The sequence below is a fragment of the Trachurus japonicus genome, chromosome 16 (genome assembly GCF_045865225.1).
Source record: "Trachurus japonicus isolate A0001 chromosome 16, Traja_1.0".
NCBI lineage: Eukaryota > Metazoa > Chordata > Actinopteri > Carangiformes > Carangidae > Trachurus > Trachurus japonicus.
In genome coordinates, this window is record NC_140922.1 from 14,179,857 (window position 1) to 14,199,490 (window position 19,634).

Sequence of the window (19,634 nt, forward strand, 5' to 3'; positions counted from 1 at the left end):
TGAGACGCTGAGCTGAAATGGCTGGCCTTGCCTTTTGGCTTTATGCTTGAGGAGAGCCTCATCTCTTTAAGTTTTTCACTCACAAAAAGAGGCCTTCACCAAAAAAAGACACCCCGCCAAGTCAATTTACTTGCAAGGCTCTGCTTACTGTAGCGGTGCTATGAAAACTATAAATACATGACTTTTATTCACCATGATCTGACAGTGTATTATGGCACAGGGTTCTCTCCTGCCATCAGGACTTAGAGTCAATTTCTCTGCCCTTTTCATGTATCCGAAAGCTGAGCTACACGAGGGGTGAGGTGGAGTGGGGGGGGCAGGGGGGGCTGGGCTTTCTCATACTGATAGGCCAAGGTAGCTCCATCTGGAAGTTTTGATCTGGAGGACCCTTCTGGACCGCGCTGGGGTCAGAGCCCTCAGATGTAGCCGTCTAGTGGGCTGCCGATGAGAACAAAGAGACTGCCTTTGATATGGTGTGTCCCAGCGTCTACCCCCAAACAAACAGGATGAAAGCCTGACCTCTAATCCCTCCCTGCTTGTTGCCCTTTTCTCTGAGGCCCACCGCTAAACAACCAAAACCGTCAGAGAAAATTTGTCCAGACCCCCACCTTTGTACTTGAGAGAGCGGTAAATAACACTGCAGTATAAGCTACAGTAGTAAACCACGCTATTACAATTACATCCATAATTTCTTATCTTAGAACGATGCGAACACAGACACAATTGCAAAGCGGTCGGAAACGATGTAGTGTAATGTATTCAAGGTCGCAGTGTTTGTAGCGGGAGAAATATTCATGTTAAATTACCTTTGCGAGCGATGCGGATGCAGTTTATTCTGGATTCCTGAAAGAGAAAGAAAGCACAGACGTCAGAGGGGAGAGTGTTGCTTTGCATTTTGCATAAAAAAAGATGTGATAAAAGGAAAAGGAATGATGTGAAGTACTGAATTGTGACATACACATATATCATGGTGAAAATAAGACTACAACAGATAAAATACACATTCTGAGGGAATATTAAAACTTGATATTTATTCCCCAGTCGACACATTAACTCTGGGCCACATCTGGAATCACCGTCTCCCTTTACTACATTTTTACTTCTATCCCCTCTTCACTCAAATAATACAACAAGAGTGGTTTGCAATGCTGTTCTCTGAATAGCATAATTTACTTCCTGATAAAGACAAAGAAACAGATTCAGGCTAAAGTGCCAAACTACCTCTGAGTTAAGAGTCCTATTGATGACATTAGATTACAAACTACCTCGAATCTGAGAGCTGTGGTGAAGTGTTTCAGAAGATTAGAGATTCTTGCTGAAGGAGAAACGATGAAAGTTGAAAGGGAGAGAGCATAATTAAGAGGAGGGTTTCACACCAATGCACCACTATGAAAAGGAATTAATTTTATTCAAATTTCAGCTGATGACATTGCAGTGATATGAATAGGACCTTTGTCAAACAGCACTAATGAGATCCCAGACTGTAATCCAATTCCAACCTCATGGAGGAGATGCATTATCAAATTAAGATTTACAGATGCTAATTCAGGCATTATAGGACAATCATGCAAATTTGCTCATTCGGAAATAAGCAAAAAGCGCTTCCCTCAAACTCCAGTTAATTTGCTTTTTTTTTATTATTTGAAAAATCCATTTCAGGCTGACAGACACTTTAACAAGTTCTTAACCCGATGGTTTGATCTGAAATTTATTTTTATTTTTTATTTAACCTTTATTTAACCAGATAAAAGCCCATTGAGATCAGGATCTCTTTCGCAAGGGTGACCTGGCCAAAAATGGTCAGCAGCACGCGGTACAGCAGCAATACATGTCAACACAGAAATGCAAAGAATAACAATTAGAAAATATACAGAGTTTTACAACTTCAGATACAACAATTGGAACAACAAAATAAATAATTTAAGATTTGAAGCACAGGCACTGCTGGGTGAATTTCTGCTGCCTATCTTTCAAAATAGAGCGAAAGGCTCCAAGTGGGATTAGTTTAGCGAGTTTCAGCTCTTTCTGTAAAGTGTTCCATGCCGAAGGGGCGGCGGAGCTGAATGCTCTTTTCCCAAATTCAGTCCTTACCCGGGGAACAGATAAAACAAGGGTTGAACAAGAGCGCAAAACATAACTACTGCTTGTTTCTTGCAGTAATATGCACAAATACGAAGGCATCAAGCCTAAAAGAGCCTTATAAATTAAGGTCAACCAATGTACATATCTGCGTGCACTAAGGGGGGGCAGATTTGATTTTGAGTACAGCTCACAATGATGGGTGAGACGACTACACCCTGTGACAAATCTCAATGCCGTATGAAAAACAGTGTCTAGAGGCTGGAGACATTTAGATGACACGTTCAAATAAAGTACATCACCGTAGTCAAGAATAGGCAAGAAGGTTGTTGTCACTAATTTTCTTCTAACCTTGAGGGAGAAACAGGTTCTATTTCTGAACAAAAACCCAAGTTTCACCCTAAGATTAGTGACCAGCTTGTTTAAGTGGGCTTTAAATGAGAGCTCCTGGTCTAAGGTAAAGCCCAGATACTTATAGTTCAAGACCCGCTCTATAGGTTTTCCTTTGTTTGTTAAGATATTTGTAATATTCTGTGGTAGCACCTTTGCAAGAGAGAACACCATGATCTTTGTTTTATCTGTGTTTAAAACCAATTTAAGATAATCTAAACGCGACTGGATGACACTAAAAGCAACTTGCAAATACTCAAGTGCCTGAGTGAGAGAGGTTGAACAGCAATAAACAATGGTATCGTCTGCATACAAATGATACATTGAATTTGACAAGTTATTACACAGATTATTGATATAAATTGAGAACAAAATGGGTCCCAACACAGAACCTTGGGGCACCCCTTTGGTGATGTCCAAAAAAGAGGAGGTAGATCCAGCTACCTGAACACATTGTGTTCTATTAGATAAGTAGTTGGAAAACCAGGCAGCTGCATGCTTTGATAAACCAATGTGATGTAGAGTTTGTATCAGCAGGTTGTGGTCTACTGTATCGAATGCTTTGGATAAATCGATAAACAGAGCAACACAGTATTTTTTGCTGTCCATTGCCTCAATCAAATCATTTAAAACCTTCAGCGTAGCTGTAGTAGTGCTGTGCCGTTTTCTAAAACCAGACTGGAGAGGAGATAAAATATTATTTGATTCTAAAAAATCTTTTAGTTGGTCACTGATAATCCTCTCAAACAATTTAGCTAAAATACACAATTTAGAAATTGGTCTATAATTGTTGACATTTGTGGGTTCACCCCCTTTTAACAGGGGGGTAACAAAGGCCGACTTCCAGATTTTGGGGATATTTTTGCTGATAAGACTCAGGTTAAGAATATGCGAGAGGGGCTCAGCAATAAAATCTGCGGCCAGTTTTAGAAAAAACGGCTCTACTTGATCAGGTCCTGCTGTTTTACTTGTATCCAGTCTCTTTAGCGCATTAAGTACTTCAGAGACAGCTACAGACCTAAATTCAAATGGGCAAGTGATGGGATCACTCAAAGGTGTGATAACACTGGCCAGCCCAGCGTTCGTCAGATCAGGATTTAGCGACTCAAACAAGGATCCAGCAGAAATAAAATGATCATTAAAGCAATTTAGTATAGCCGACTTATCAGACCCAACTGCAGACAAACATCAGATTTTTCTATTTCCACAAAAATGATTGGCAGAGATTCACTGAATGATATAATGTTTACCAAAACTGGTCTCATTTAGTCTTTTTTGGTTCATATGCCTGTGCTAAGAGAAAAAACACACAAACCGACATATTTATCTGACAATCATGCCCATACTGTCCAGTTAACGGCCTCAAGTAGTGAATTTCTTTGTATGGGTGTTTTGCACATCTTGATACATGCAATTTACTCGACATCTAACATTTTGCCCCTCTTTAAAGGAAAATGCAATAATTTTTAATGATTGACATATAAGCTGAATACAATTTACAGCCCAGGGTTAGTGCAACTGATGAAAAATAACCACTGCAGTGCAATCACCCTTCCACCCCCTGTAGCACAATGTTGTTTTCATTTTGAAACCATTTGGCTCAGAATGTGAAAAAACATCTTTTCTTTTCACTGCCGGTACATAAACATCAGACGTACTTAACTCCAAATATCTTTTATTTTCCACAAGACAACAAGAGTTTAGAGCCATGTCAGCAGCTCTGAGGGTATTGGTACGTAGGCATAGTTATCCTTTGAGCTAAATGCTAATATTAGCACGCTTACATGCTCACTTTGCAGATCTGTTCTTTGTTCACCATTTTTAGTGCTTGGCATTTTGGCACGCACATTAAACAAATGCAAATTCTCACCAAACTAAACAAAAACTTTTACGTGCTGTGACCTTTTGTTAGATATTTTGGTGTTTTTCTATTTTGAAAGTGGGCAAACAGTACTTTAAGTTAAGAAGTACCACTGCTATTCGCATGATACATTTTGGTGCGTCCCTGGTCCATTTTTGAACCTGTGAAATGCTGACTTGTGACTTAACATTTTGAGAGATTGAGAGAATTAAAAGCATCAGAAAGACCAGATTCATCTGAGCATGTGCCCTTCATGGAGAAGCATTTAAAATTGCACATTCAATCATTAGGAGCTTTGCCATATACTTGTGTATTTGTCATACACATTTAAATACTCACATGCACACACATGCATATATAAAAAATCATAAGTGCCGGCTCAGCAAGAAGAGTTAATTGGCAAGTTGCAGACTGTGGGACAAACATCACATGCCTTGCTGTGCTGTACAAGTCACGCCAGAGGGGCTGGTGTTTCCTGGCAATTCTAAATACAAAACCATAAATGCCAACACGCAACACAGCACACGGCACACGGCACACACTCAAGGTTTACAGTGCTTGTTTGTATATGCATGAGTGTGTAAAAAGTTGGAGGATGTAAGTGTGGATGTTATAAATGGTTTTGCTGTGGCCTGCAAAACTACACTCTCCATCCACAGTCTTTCAAGCACCTCTTTAGATGGATCAAGCAAAGCAATTAGAGAGGCCTGACAGCCACCCTCCAGATAATTAGCATGGGTAAATGCCAAATATTATGGGTCCCATATACTGTTCAAATTATTCCCGTTGCTGTCACTGTTATCGTGGATTAGGTGCAATGTTGCTCCCTCCACAAAGACATTAAAGACAAACAAAGTTAAACAGGCCACACAGACCCTGACTTATTATGCTGTACAATTAAATGATAAAATAAGCAGGCTGACAATTCACTTTACATTATAATAAGGTGTTCACGGAGCAAATACTTCAAGTGATTGCCAAACATGACAACTTTATCAACAGTTCCATATGCAGACACGATTATCAGGAATTGTTTTATCCGAGTAAATATGTGGCTGTTTTCTGATGTTTCATTCTGAGGGAGAGAGCTGCTTTCACTGCCAGCGACCCTTTTAGTTCAAGAGCAGGTACACTTTTTTTCTTCTTCTAAAATGAGCAGCAGACATACGATAATTATTTTTCCCTCTTTTGTATACATTCCAAAAGCTACTACAAAAACATGCAATGGTACATGCATATTCCAAATGCATTTACGCTCCTGAAGAAAATCAAATTTAGGCAGGTAACGCTGTCTTTGTTGGGCTACAATTTGTGACAGCACCAGCAGCACACTTCTAAAGAGTAAAAGGCCTGAATTTCACAATTGCACATGCAGGATCAGTGGGAGGATAAAATTCAAAGGGAAATAACAAGACAAGACAAAACACATTTAGCAATTGTTGAGCATTTCTAGTCCATACAGACCACATGAGCCAAACCTCAGCATCTGCTTTGGTTTTAATGGACTCTCACATTAACATGTGGATGTGACCACTGTCAAAAGACTGCAAAGAGAAAACTAATAGCTCCATAATGTTACTAATATCAACAACAGGCGAGCGAAAGCACTGGTGTCATATAATTTGTTGGTCTGTTATTGGTTTAACTGCTGCTATTTTATGATCCTCTATTTCATTTTCTATGCAATTAGCGCTTTTTCTGCTGCATGTTGTCATTGCTTTGCTGTGTGTGTGTGTCTTCTTGGCCTTGCTGTGATGGTTTATATATATATATATATATATATATATATATATATTGCTCAGCAATAAGCTGCCTCTCAACTGTATACTGTAGCACTGATTGGACTGAGTTAAATCACTAACTTTTTGGCTGACAACGGAATAAAAAATCCCTTGATTAAAAAAAATACAAATCTGGTTGTTAAAAACAGGAAACAATGAATCCAAAAGAAAGACTTTGCATACAAAAAGGCATATAGTGTCTGAGATATTGACACTAGATTCAAGCTGAGTCTGTAATTATGTGTTTTCAGTTGTAAATGTTGCATATTTGAATAAAAGTGAAAATTAAGTTGCCTCCCAGCACATTGTTGCTCTTTCAAGGGGAATTGTTTCAGTCCTGCAGCACCAACACAGGGCTGCTGCCCAGATTGCAACAGATTTCTGACTGCTACTGTATTTGCATGCAAAGGCGACAGTATTTGAAAGACTGGGGGACAGTGCTGGCTGTGTGATCTGGCACTGTGCTCCACTCATTGTGGGTCATGGATGTTGGCCCCCCGCCAGGCAAAACAAAACCTAATCCCATCCGCCGGTAAAGCCAGGCCTCCCCTATCTAATCCCATGCTTAGTAGCCTAGTTGTATGAAGTGCTCACACTGCACTCCCCCCGTGTGTTTCTCCACTGGGTTGGAAAAAGATGCCACTGGTGGGGATGAGCCACCCAGCTCTGCTCATGGGACTTTAGAATACAGAGACGTCCAGTGCAAAAACAAGAAAAAAAAAAAAAGAAAAGAAAAGAAAGTGACTTGACCGCAAAGTACCAGCCACTGACATACCACCAACCCAGCTTGCCTGAATTTGTTCCCAGCTGATGATCACAGAGGGCTCAGGGTTGCGTTACCTACGGCAACATTTCTCAGTCACATTGCCACAGTCTGTGAATATTAAAGCAGCAGCTTTCTACCTCTGATCATCTGCACCTGTGCCCAATTATGCTTAAGTAATTACATCACCCAGGTAGCAGCTCTTCCTGTAATGGAATTTGGAAAGGTAATGTGGCGTCCTCCTGGTATGACCGGAGGGCTTTGTATGCTCAAGAATGGTGAAACACAACAGTGTAGAATAACACACTGTTACCTAGCTAAAAGGTGTACCACAGGGATTCACAAGCTTTTTGTTAGGTGGGCATTTTCAGAGATACTCAACTGATTATCTGCATAAGAAAAGAGAGGAGGGTATCAGGATGATAATGAAAGAAACAGGATAGAGTAGGACAATGATAGAAAATGAAAGCCAGATGAAGTGAAGTACGCTGTTGACTTTGAGTAGTTCCAGCTAATCACGGCTCTGCTAGCTAAAAGTAATGCAGGCAAGTAATTCACTGCTTCAGACATCCTTTGTTTGCATAGAATCAAAGGAGTGGGATATAAACATACATAATTTCTCAGTAGCTACACTGCCAGCTGAATACATTTCCATCCAACAATCCCTTTCACAGGGTAAATACCCTGTCAAGGGTTGTGAGCCCAGACAATGCAAACTGCCCTACACCGTCAACCACAGCATTAGTAAATACAGATATTCATTAACACCATTCACTGCTGGCGGAGCATTACTCTGAATACTAATGCATGCAGCTGGAGGATCAAGTGCTGGCAGATCTGCTGCACCACTGGTGGCACTTGACAATCACTCACCCCTCTGAAGTTGCTCATAGCTTGGAAGTAGACAAGGTAGCTCTTCCGCGGATCCAAAGGGCTGTTCCAGTAGCCGTTGTAGGTGTGATTGTCGCCCACAGTGAACGGACTGGCCTCCGGCAGACTGCTGGGCGGCAGCTCGGCCGTGTAGTAGTGCGGCGTGCCCCGGGCCTGGGCCTCGCCGTGGGACATAGGCAAAGGGAAACACTCCTGAAGGCCCAGCTCCCTCTTCACTTTCTTCACAGTCTCTTCTTCAACCACCACCTGGTATGTGCTGGACATGGAGCAGATGTGCACCTTTTAATAAGCCATGTTTGGTATACAAAAAATGATCTGACACATACATCTGAGATCATTTCCTCACCTGACAGGTGCCCCTCTGCCTTGAGCAGGGCGCAGTAGGACAGTAATTGTGCTCTCTGTCTCACTCAGGGGGGACGGCATGTCTCCGTAATCAAACGTGGGAGCTGAGCACACACACAGACACACATTTTGAGTTTACATGTCAAAAATAATGAATGCACTTGCACATACACACACACACACACACCCACTGGCCTATTTTAGACCACTTTAATTCAGTTTAAACACAGTCTCCCCTTCTTCTTCGTTCCGCATAAATGTGTTCAGCCCCTCAACACCTCATGAAAGGGACTGACCATTTAATTTCAGCAAAGAGCCCTCCCTTCCCTCCGTATAAATGGCTAACAGTGCTAATATACCCAATATCCATGTCCTCATATTCAGCGCACTGTTTGAATATCCCTTCTAGTTGTCTTGGATACAGCACCAATTAAAAGTCAGAGGAGTAAGGCTAAATTGAATGGGTTTCTCATTTGAAAGTATTTGGCTAAAGTCATGCTCCTCCCTGGAGAGGTGGCAGCACACTTCTCTGTAATATCAGTCGTCAATTAGTGGGGAGAAAGGAGAGCAAACTATTCATGAGGAATCGATGATTATCATATTAAAAAGCGGTTTGCTAATACCTCAGCAGAAAGGAGATGACATCAATTAAGGTGAGTATATGGAAAACTGCATGTGCATTTGTTGACGTTAAAGGTCTGCTACAGTTTGTAGAACTAAAATAGAGTCCGCTGCCCGCTGCCAGATAGAGTCTGTTTGAAGGATGATTGTGTATCAGCCACGGCCGGACCACACGTCCATATGCATAATATGCGCGCGCGCGCGTGTGTGTGAGGAAGTGTGTGTGTGTGTGTAGCTGGATACTCTGCGGTGAGTATTGCTCGGAGATGTTGACAGAAGAAGCTGTTGAAGGTGTTCAGTGTTTGCTAGCTGTCAGCGCAGATTTGAGAGACGCTCAGTGTAAGTGAATGTTCTGCACCTTGGGCCAGTGGAGGAGGTTGAAGATGATCTGTAAAGACTTTTGGACTCTATCTGTGGTCTGGCTTTGTGCCAGCATTCTGTCTGAAATACAGCCAGTAAGCAGTGATTGTGTGCTAAATCTATAATTAAACAAACCGGCCTGATCTGCGAAGAGAGAGAGGGCACAAAACAGTGAGAGAGAGTTAGTGTGTGAGCATGACAAGGTGGGAGTGGCTGCGTTGTGTGTTCCTAAGAGGTGTAATCCCATCCCTTAACAAGCATAAACGCATCATTAAAAGGGAACAGAAACACCAAGGCTGGATTTCTATCACCATTAATAAGCTCTGAGACTCTCCAATGTGACACTATGGTCCCGAGAATGTACAGCATCTTTCTTTATACATAACACAGCAGTATCCCCGTTGTGGTGTTTCTGTTTCCTACGACTTAATTTATGTCTTGAGAACTGAGAGATGACAGTGTGTCACGATTTCAGAGAGGCAATAGAAAATAACTTGAATACTCTGGGAGCAGTTGATTTGCCTCTGTGAGAGAGGAAGAATACTGAGGTCAAAAAGGAGGAAAGCCAGATTCCTAATTATAGCACGCAGCGGGTGAAGTCTAGATTTGTACCTGCATCAGTGGTGGCGTAGAAAGAAGAGATGCTGCCGTTCCCTGTTTTGGGATTTTTTACGGTAGCTTTCACTCTAGCTCTTCGCTCAGTTAGTCAGTCAGCGCTCGTACCTGAGATGTTAGTGGTGATTTCAGTGAGGGCGGTCTGGCCGAAGCCCTTGGCTGTGCGGGCTCGCACGGAGATTAGGTAAGTCGTTCCAGGGTGAAGGTTGGAGAACATGTGGTAAGTCTCGTTCTTCAGCTTTGACACGGTTCTCCTTGGTCCCGGGACGTTGATGCCTGGATCAGACGACTCAATACTTTGGTAACTGATCTATTGTGATGAGAAAAGAGGAAAAGAAAAGACAGATCATGAGCGCCACATTTAACTCGGTCCTGATTTTAGTTTTGTCATTGTAGCTGGTTACACATTTCAAGTGAGAGATTAATTTTAGAGTTTCACGCTAATCAGCAGGGGTCAATAACCTGATGAATCAATGGCTCTGTCATAAGTAGTAACAAGAATGTTTGATTGATATGATTCACTTCACTCAGAAATTAATTTGCTATCAGTGTGCGAATCGCTCATGGGTTTATAGTTTTAGATGAATAAGACTTGATTGGCACTGGCACTTTGAAGTCAAAGTCATGCCTGAAGCTTTTCAAAAAGTTCTGAGTGGTGAATTATTGTCTATTATTTCCTGACACTTCTCAGTAAAGGTGTATTCAAGTGTTTTAATCAATATTTCCAAGTGTTTATGAGTTCTATTAAGTCTTATTAACACAGAAATTGCTGTGCATGAGTGTCATCTTTTTTAAGGTTTTTCCTCAAGAGGTGATTTCTCTTGCCTGCTTAGCACTCTCACAAGAATTTCCACTTATACTCTTTCAAAGAGTGGAGAGTTTAAGGAGATGACCTTACTGCAATCAGACGAGGGTGCGCATATTAGGATGTACATTAGAGATCCACTTCGTTCAAGGAATGAGCGCACACATTCACTGTGTGCTTCATACTGTATGCATGTATTTCCACACACATGCATGTACAACACCACAGAGACACTGAAGAAACCACTCAAGCCAAACCAAAGGCTTTCCTGATTATAATAAGAAGAGATTAATGCCTGCTCATGCCTCCTTAGTGTGAAGATAGAATTATGAGCCAACCAGAGACTAAACACAGGCGGACCTCTGTGTTTCCTCTACAAAGGCAGACATAAAAGATGCCCGACCGAGCACAGAGCAGCGAGGAGGGCTTGCAGGACAGCATGGCGGTCGATGGGCTCAGGCAGAGTGGTCAATGGTTTAATCTGAGAGAAATGAAGAGGATTTCTACAGCTCGGTATAAAGCTTTCTCTGTCAGTCGGGGGAGATCAACACACTACAGGGTAAAAAAAAAAAAAAAAAAATCCTGTGCAGCCCCCACTTTATATGTCAAACCACAAATCCTATTTAATAATATCCTTGAGGCGACATTGCAAGAGAGGCCAAGAAAATCAGGCTTGAGGATAGGTAGGCAGGTCTACTCATGCCTAACAACAGACAGAGCATATACAGTCACTATAAAACCATTATCCACTGAGTGGAGGGCCTACAGCACAACACATACATGGGAGTTATCACACAGGGCTCTGTTGTCATGAGACAAACCAACCTTGCTGCTATTTATTTCCTTCACAGCGCACCCTGTGTTAAAGGATCGGGTGAGGACGAGGAATATAAAGCTGAGCAGTTTGGTGACTAAGCCTGCATTATGCCAGTAACAGCACATGAAATAAATGACACAACAGAGGAATAGGAATAATGGGAAAGTATTTCTTTTGTAATGAGAATGAAAATACCAATAAAATAAGTGCATTTCAGTACTATAAAGCAAAATATAACTTTGTGCTGCTATAAATAGTCTTGAGTGTTTGTGTATGTGGTGATTATGTGCTGCTTTTGGTTTTAAATTTGGGTTACATTAAAAAATAATAAACAACAGAACACACTGGACCAACTTCTCCTGAAAACCCCAAATTCACAAATAACACAAATAGCAGCTCCTCTGTGGCTTTATATAATATCACCCATCTTCCTCAGTAGATGAAGTCTGCCCAGTTTTCATCATCTTCAAATTTTAACTTCTCTGTGCACTCAATATCCTAATAGCTTAATATATATATATATATATATATATATATACACTGTATATATACAGTATATATACAGTATATATTAATTAATGATTTTTTTTTCTTCTTTCAGATGAAAAATTTAAATTTCAGCCACATCAGTGACAGTCCAATCAGTAACAGGCAGCGAGGAACCATCAGGGGCCTCAAGGCTTATCTTTTAATTCTAATTTCAGCCTCATTTCTATTAAGTTTAAATCGGAAATTAAATTGTTAGGGCCTTAAACCTTGAAAATAGTGTTTATAAAAAAAATCTTTTTGTTGTTTGTTGACAACAAGGGTAAGGATTGGATTTAACAGTGTGTTAGGATGTTTATTTGCTCCAACCTAAGCTGCTGAGATAGTTAGATAGTGATTTAATGGGGTTTTACTTGCAAACATTGGTCCCCAAAGGCAAAGGGTGACATTAGCCAACTACAGAGGGGTGACAAATTACAAAAAGCCTGAAGAATGCTTTCATTTGTCACCCATCTGTATATTAAGCAGGCGCCGCAATTAAGATTTAGAAAGCAAGAAGTTCTTGACAGCACTTCCACTGTGTAATATTCCCAAAAGAGCAAAGAGAAATCTAGCAGAGTGTCTGCCTGGTCTCACCTCATATTGGGTAATTAGGCCATTGGGCTCGACAGGCTCCTCCCACTTCAGGAAAATCATGTCATCCAGCGGGGTGAACGTGAGCGACTCTGGTGCAATCCCTCCGGGAACTATAAGAAATTGTCAGAACAAACATTTGTCGGGGAAATTGAAGTGCTAATCCCAAAGTGAGCCCCTCCTGTCAATATCACAGAAGTGAATGTCACAGTGGCTCTGAACAATGCACCACATGAGACACACAGACAGCCCGAGTGCAGAAGCCTGAGAACATCAGATAAGGACACAGTTAATTTATGAGCTGCATCAATTATGTAATCACAATAAAAAAAAAGAAGAGGCAGGATATTATCATTTTATATCAATCCTCTGCCAGAGTTGAAAAATATTGATGAAGATGTCATGGCACTTTCTGGTAAACTTGTTTCTGAATGAGCAGTGAGAGCACAGTGAATGCCTCAACATTTGACTGTAGACTGTGCTAACAGTTTTTTTTCTGTGGGGGGGGGGCATTCAGTAGCAGCAGCTCCAGTCCCCACAGTCTGTGTGAGCGCTGTACAGAGAGAGACTGTTATGTGAGATTCAGGCCTGAGGCTAAAGCAAGAGCCAAACAGCTGAGTCGACTGTTATTTTTGAATTGAGTTAGTCTGGAGGACAGAGTTGCTTATTAAGGCTTTTGGCAAAAGCGTTCATAATTGACGTGTACTGTGTGTCCATATACATATATTCATCTTCTCTCATCTCGGAAAAAACTCTTTCTCTTGCGTTCTCCCTCTCTCCTGATCTTTTTTCCATTCCCAGTATATCTCTCTCTCCGAACAATCTTGTTTGTTTTGATTTCTTTTCTTTCTTTTCTTTTTTTAACAGCAGAATTGATTTCTCCCTCAGCCGCCATGTGGACGATGTGCTACGGTACAAAGGAATAATAGCAGATCAGAAATAAGCACAAAATCCTATCTCAGGGTTGCTTGAGACTGAGATATAATGTTTTCTTTTTTTATGTTATTTTCATCTGAAATGAAAAGGATCTTTTGTAATGTGGATTCAGCCTGAGTCAAACGGTCACCCTCTTTGTATTAATGTGTTACAGTAAGACAGAGTGGGCAGGTAGAAGTGTTGAGTGCTTAGAAATATTAAGCAAATCAACCATGTATATTTTTCTAAACCAATAGATAGTATTTGAATTCGCAGTTACCTTAGTTATATATATTACATTAGTTATATATATAATGACATTATGGGTCTGTTTCTGGAAAGTCTCATGTCTGTACAGTCTCCATTCTGACATTTACTATGGGGATAGTTAAACAATCTGAGGCAGTGCGATATATTTTCACACTCTTCCAAAACAGCTATCACAAGTAATCCACAAGACCATAATTCAAAACGTGACAATGATATCTCTTTCTTTGTGTATAAAGCGTTGGGACGGTAAAGTGCACACAAAGCTGGAGGGCAGCATTGCCATTTTGACAGTGTCTTAACTGTGTTTTAAATGATAACACATTGCACTGCAGTGTTTAGAGGACATCGCACAAGCACGTTCAGCATCAACAATTATAGCACTTACGCAGACAACTGTACCCGTGTGCCTGATATTTTAATGCAGTATATTATATTATGATATTCCAAACACTGATGCATCGGTGCTTTAGAGGGATTTCGACGTGGTTAAGTCCAGTGGTTTAACATCTGGAGGTCAGGCCCTTGCCAACGCTGAGTCTGAGAGGTTGTGAGATGATTAATGGGATAGGAGGGAAGGACATGAGTCTTGCTTGACTAATTCATATTCATAGCAAATACTCTCAAATTCTTGTTGTTGTTTTTTTTTGCATATTGGATGCAGAGTTTTACCTCTTTGGGCCAATTATTTTAATAAAACCATCCATGCATCCAGGAAAAAACCATGAAAAGTTTAGAGGGGAAATCACTCTGGCGGAACTGCTAACAAGTCATGGACATCTGACAAGAGGCTGAAAGTAAACACTGTTTTTAAAGGGGAACTATGTCTCCAAGTCGGTCACTTTTTCTCAGTTTTAGTCGCTTTTTTCCTCCCCCTATGGTTTTGGAGTGCATATTTTCACTGTTGTAAAACTCACTGCGAACCCTCCTCCCTCCCCCTTGGCCATGTGCATTTGTTTTCAACAAGGGAAATCCTTAGAGCGATGTCTACCGAGGTGGGTAACGTTAACAAGAGATAACTGGGCGTTTGTGTCGTAGTGCCGTTAAGCAGTCTGTGTTTCTCACAAGACGAGATCAAGGTTGGTTTTCGGCCAAGAGACCCAAGGTGGAGGGCAGAGAGCCTCCATTCTACCCCTAAAACAAGTAATTTAACCATCACAATTACCCCGTAGCTAGGAGGTGCAAATCTACCATAGTTCCTGGTCAGAAAATAGAAATAGTCAAGAAAAAAGAGCAAAAAGTTTGTAAATCACTGTTTTAATCATTAGCTGTGTGTCATCATTATTTTTTTGGAGTTTAATCTTACTCTATAAAGTGATTAGCAACTATAATACATCTACTGTTTTCTTATCACATCTCCTGTCTTCAGTTTTCCTGTCCTCCACTGCAGTGCTATCTTTTCTGTAACCTCCTCCTGAGACTTACTGTCCTCCTCAGTCTGGAAGGTGACCTCTCTGCCCTCTTTCTTCCCCTCTGGATTGGCCAGTGACAGGCGGACATGGATGCCGTGGTAGGGTGGCAGATCACGCAGCGTGAAGCGTGAAGCGTTGTGTTCCACCGCCAGGCATTCGCGCACGGTGGTGTTGTGGCCTCCGCCGCCTCCCGCCGTGGTATAACGGTAGCACAGGGACACTGAGTAGGTGTGGCAGCGTGTCAGGTTGAACGCCAGATTCTCCCACTGCAGGGACAACTGCCTGGACTGGATATCTGTGGCTGTGAGGCCCCGCAGTGCACGCATGGGCTCTGGAAGAAGGAAAGAGGAAGATTGAAGAAGAGGAAAAAAAAAGGGAAACTTGAGTAACAAAGTAAACAGAAATAAAACAAAATAAGCAATGTCACTGGAAATATCCTGAAGGCACAATACTGAATTTGACAAAATGAAAGCAGAGCTAACTTTGTTTTATTGCAAAAATAATTGATTTTAGACAGAACACCCAGCAAATTACAAGCCCACTGATGTCCCGGGACTACACTGGCAGTTTTTCACTTCCCCTCTCATGTGTAGCCATGCTGCCCCACCACAACATGGAGGTCAACAGTTTGCTGCCAGCACAACACACCCACATCCCCCATGGCAGAGCAGGAACTCATGCCAATTGCGCTAATTAATCGGACAGGCTGCGGGTTGCCATCGCACTCCCACCAGTCTCCGCCTACGCAACTATGAGCAAATTGACTATCCAGTAGTTGTACTTCTCAGCCCTGAGGTTTAATGCACACACACAAAAAAAAAAGCCAAGTGCTCGACAAGGGCATCCACTTCCGCTGGACACTTTTACATCTGGGTCAGTGCCACGGCCATATTTTTAGAAGGCACCGAGTTAATTCTAGTCATTGCCAGGTTAACCCTGACTTTCTCTGACTTCGACTAAAATAAACAGCAGCTCTGTTTTTGATATTCTCTTTAAATGCAATGGCAAGCTGAGCAGATACAGAGAGCCTCTATACACAGAGGCACAGACCAGCCAGTGTTCAGGAGGACGTCCGAAAACTGAAGAGAGGGTTGAGTTAAGCCAAGGACATCCTCAGTATCAATGGAGGCATTTATCAGTGGCCATTATTAACACAATCAACGCCTTTTTGTCAAGCAATATGCTACATAATGTATTGGATGGCTTTATTCTTTTAATAGGGTGTGTTGAGTAATGGGCCAGGGAGGCAGGGAATGACAGCAGAGATATGGGCTACACGGAGGGATCAGTGGAGTTTGAGGTTACTGGCCAAGGTCTCGATTCCTTCGCCGACTCGTACACTCAGTGGGATTCTCACTGCAACACAGATTAGTGCAGGGAACTTAAATAAGGCAGCTAATGCATCACTGAGCAGGAGCTGAAACAAGAATTATCTAAAATACATGTGTTTGTATCACTCCCTTTGTTTACCCGTTTACCTCTGCCTTCTTCATTCTCTCTCTCTGTTTTTTGTGTGCACACATTCCCAGACCCACACATATAAATGTTAACATTATCAGACACAACAGCCCCATGCCCAGTTTCTTATGCACTTATTCCTGCCTGCAGTAGAGTAATTCTCTTTAAGTAAAATTTTATGACACTTCCAATCTACACTGAAGGCCTCAGCAGTCACCAGCCTTCTCTTTTAATTTGCTGTCTGGCATCTCAGACTGGATGAAAATATGACCATGGGCATTGATCTGAACCTCATCCACACTAATGTGACTGCAGGATAGATGGGTGGGATCAGTTTATCGCAAAGTAGTAGACTGCACCCAGCAAGAAATGTTAATGTTCCATTGTTCCAGTGTGACTGAGAATTGTCTTAACGGTGCAATTGATAGTCTGCACAGTCTGAGAGCTAAATAAAGAGAGGCATTTAACTGCTGAGTTAATGAAAGCGTCGCCAAAGAGGCCACAGTGTGCTCATTGTGGGTTTTCTCAAAGTGGACATTTGTGCCAGCCCCTTCCCCTTGCCTCGTCTTATCTGTCTGTATGCCATGGGCACCCATTCTCTGGCACCCTGTGGCGTGAAAACTGCAACCGCCCCAACATGGCCAAAAGCCCAGAGCACCATGTTGATCCTTAGAGATTGGAAGTCAGAGTGGATGTGACAGGTTCTGGTTTATTGTGTCCACTAAAACTGTGACATGGGACAACAGCAGGACAGAGCAGAGCTGCCTTGGATTGCATGCATCCGCGGAGAGGATCTGGACTGACTGCATCAGATGGGAAAACCAAATTTATGCAGACATGCATGCCTATATACCCATGTGCAAGCAACAAAGAAAAAAAAACACATACACACACACAGACACAGAAACAGGGGAGCACAAACACACATAAATCCAAACATCCCAAATATGCACACATAGGGAATTCTGGCTCCAAAAGGAAGACATGATGAACGACATGCCAAGAAAGGCAAAGCACTTGTGTTCCTAATGTGCCTAATTTTAGTCAGGCTCCAGTGTTGGCTTCCTCTAACAGACCAAGAGCATCATGGGCAGGGGCTCTCCAGAAGGTTCAGTGACCCAGCAGCAGGTGGAAGCCCATTAACGTAGTTTGGGGACCACCTGCAGTACAAATGCTCGCCTCTCCTCTCTGATTTACTTGAGGGGCTTCAAGCTGTGCTAATGCACCGTGCTGATAATCACAGCAATGGCTCATCAAGCACACCTGGATGGCCATCGGAGCCAGGCGGAGACCATGTTCACATTCACGGACATTAGTTTTACAGCACCCGCATGAGGACAGCTCGCCCCGGCGAGGACGCGAGTGTGTACGGTGAAGCCAGCTCGGCGACGTGTTTGGGAAAGGAGGGAAATAGTCAGCATGACCATGGAAGAGTGAGAATAGTCACGGTGTGAGAGACACAGCTTTCTGAAAAGGGAAATTCACTTTTTCCTCCTAAACACAGGCAGGATCCAAAAAATCCCTTCTGTTCACCGAATAATTACCGACTCCTGGAAATGACCACAACAACCCCACCATCTATTTTCTCATGCTTAAACCTAACAAGGCCGACAGCGAGGGGCGGGGTGGGAGGGTGAGAGGGGGGCATCAGGATTCAGCGGTGGAATATGGGGGTCAGCAGGGGTAGTGTAGACCAGATGGTTTGGAGGTTGGGTCAGGGGAGCTCCGGGAGCCAGGTGGTGATTAGAGGCTCCTGGAGGGTCATGAGGGTGAGATACACCAGGTGGAGGCGGTTGCTTTTTTACTGTAAAGTGCATAATACATCAACACACCAAGGTAAGAAGCAGCAGCACTGATCAAACCATGCAAGAGTCAGTCAGACACAGCTGCAGTACAAGTACAAAAACTAAACTAATTCAACCATCAGTTCCTCACAGCTTTGCAGCAACCTGAAGAAAAATTACAAGACACGACGGCTGGCAAAATTAATTTCACCTGTATTTCCTCTGTATTGAACCAGTGCTGCATCTAAATGCCCTGTTTAACAGCTCAGCAAACACAGCAGTATTACTTATCCCACACATGGTTGAACAAGCTAATGTCACAGTGGTTGAAATGTAAATACATCATTAAAGGCTGAGTTTGGTGACTTTCACAAACACCGATACCAGCAACTGTGAAAGCAATTTCCGTACGATGTGAATCCTCTCTCGCTTCACCTCTCACACATTCACTCGCCTCATTTTTACCGTTTCCCTCTCTCTCTGTGAAAAACTACCCTCTCTCCCACACAGACACGCACTCCCACACCACACACTGCAGCCTTCCCTTCCCTCCACTCCACTCTTCTTCCTCTTTCTGCTATTTTCTCTTTATTTTTATTTATTTTTTTACTTTTTTTATTGTGAATTTTCTGTGTCTCCTGAGTTGGGGAGGGATTGAGGAGAGAGGGCTGTGAGCTCACTCAGAGTGCCTGATGAATGAGGGGTGTCTTTGGCTGTTGGGAGAGGAGAGTAGCTTTAATATGTCATTGGAGAGGGGGGCCGCGGAGGCTCTGCTGAAGCAGAGTGGGGAGATATGTGAGGGATGGTGTGTGGCAGGAGCAGACCGTTGGGCATAGAAAAGAGTGATGACCAAGGAAGATATGAATCCACCGACTGCCTGTGGGTAACACAAAGCTCTCTATTTCGTGTCCCTGTGACTATGACACATCGCATTGCAGATGCAGGGAGCAGTAATGACTGCGCGTGCATCTGCATCTACACAGTACTCCTTGTGCACGTATATTGTACAGTGAGCATAGGTGTGGCCTGTTGGTATCCGGCTCAACTCCCTGGGTGTCCTGGCTCTGCACCCTGACAGATGACAGAGGTGCACAGATGTGAGAAGGCAGAATAAAATGTTCAAAAACGCAAAAAAAAAAACAACAACAACAAAAAAAAAACAGACTGATGTGAAGAAAACCTTCACCTGAATGCCTGGTGAAAGTGTAAAAAGAAAAATCAATTCTAAATCTGTGCAAACAGAAAAGTTGCATTCGCTGAATGAATAGAAAACACAAACTGGAGGCAGGAAGCAAATTAAAGGAGCTGAAACATTTTCTCTATTTTTGAAATAGCTGATTGACAGAAAATG

General features: G+C 42.4%; 1 protein-coding gene across 6 annotated transcripts in view; it reads right to left on the bottom strand.

Annotated features, from left to right (window-relative positions):
* The window catches only part of ptprub (protein tyrosine phosphatase receptor type Ub), a 155,503-nt gene that overhangs the window by 35,445 nt on the left and 100,424 nt on the right, over window positions 1-19,634 (bottom strand). For all 6 annotated transcript variants that reach the window (XM_085801775.1, XM_085801772.1, XM_085801774.1 and 3 more), the window contains exons 8-13: window positions 15,055-15,372; window positions 12,451-12,560; window positions 9,815-10,016; window positions 8,112-8,214; window positions 7,748-8,021; window positions 807-843 (exon numbers count right to left, since the gene is read on the bottom strand). In XM_085801775.1, coding sequence (XP_085657901.1) covers window positions 807-843; window positions 7,748-8,021; window positions 8,112-8,214; window positions 9,815-10,016; window positions 12,451-12,560; window positions 15,055-15,372 — 1,044 coding nt within the window. The remainder of the gene's footprint in view (window positions 1-806; window positions 844-7,747; window positions 8,022-8,111; window positions 8,215-9,814; window positions 10,017-12,450; window positions 12,561-15,054; window positions 15,373-19,634) is intronic.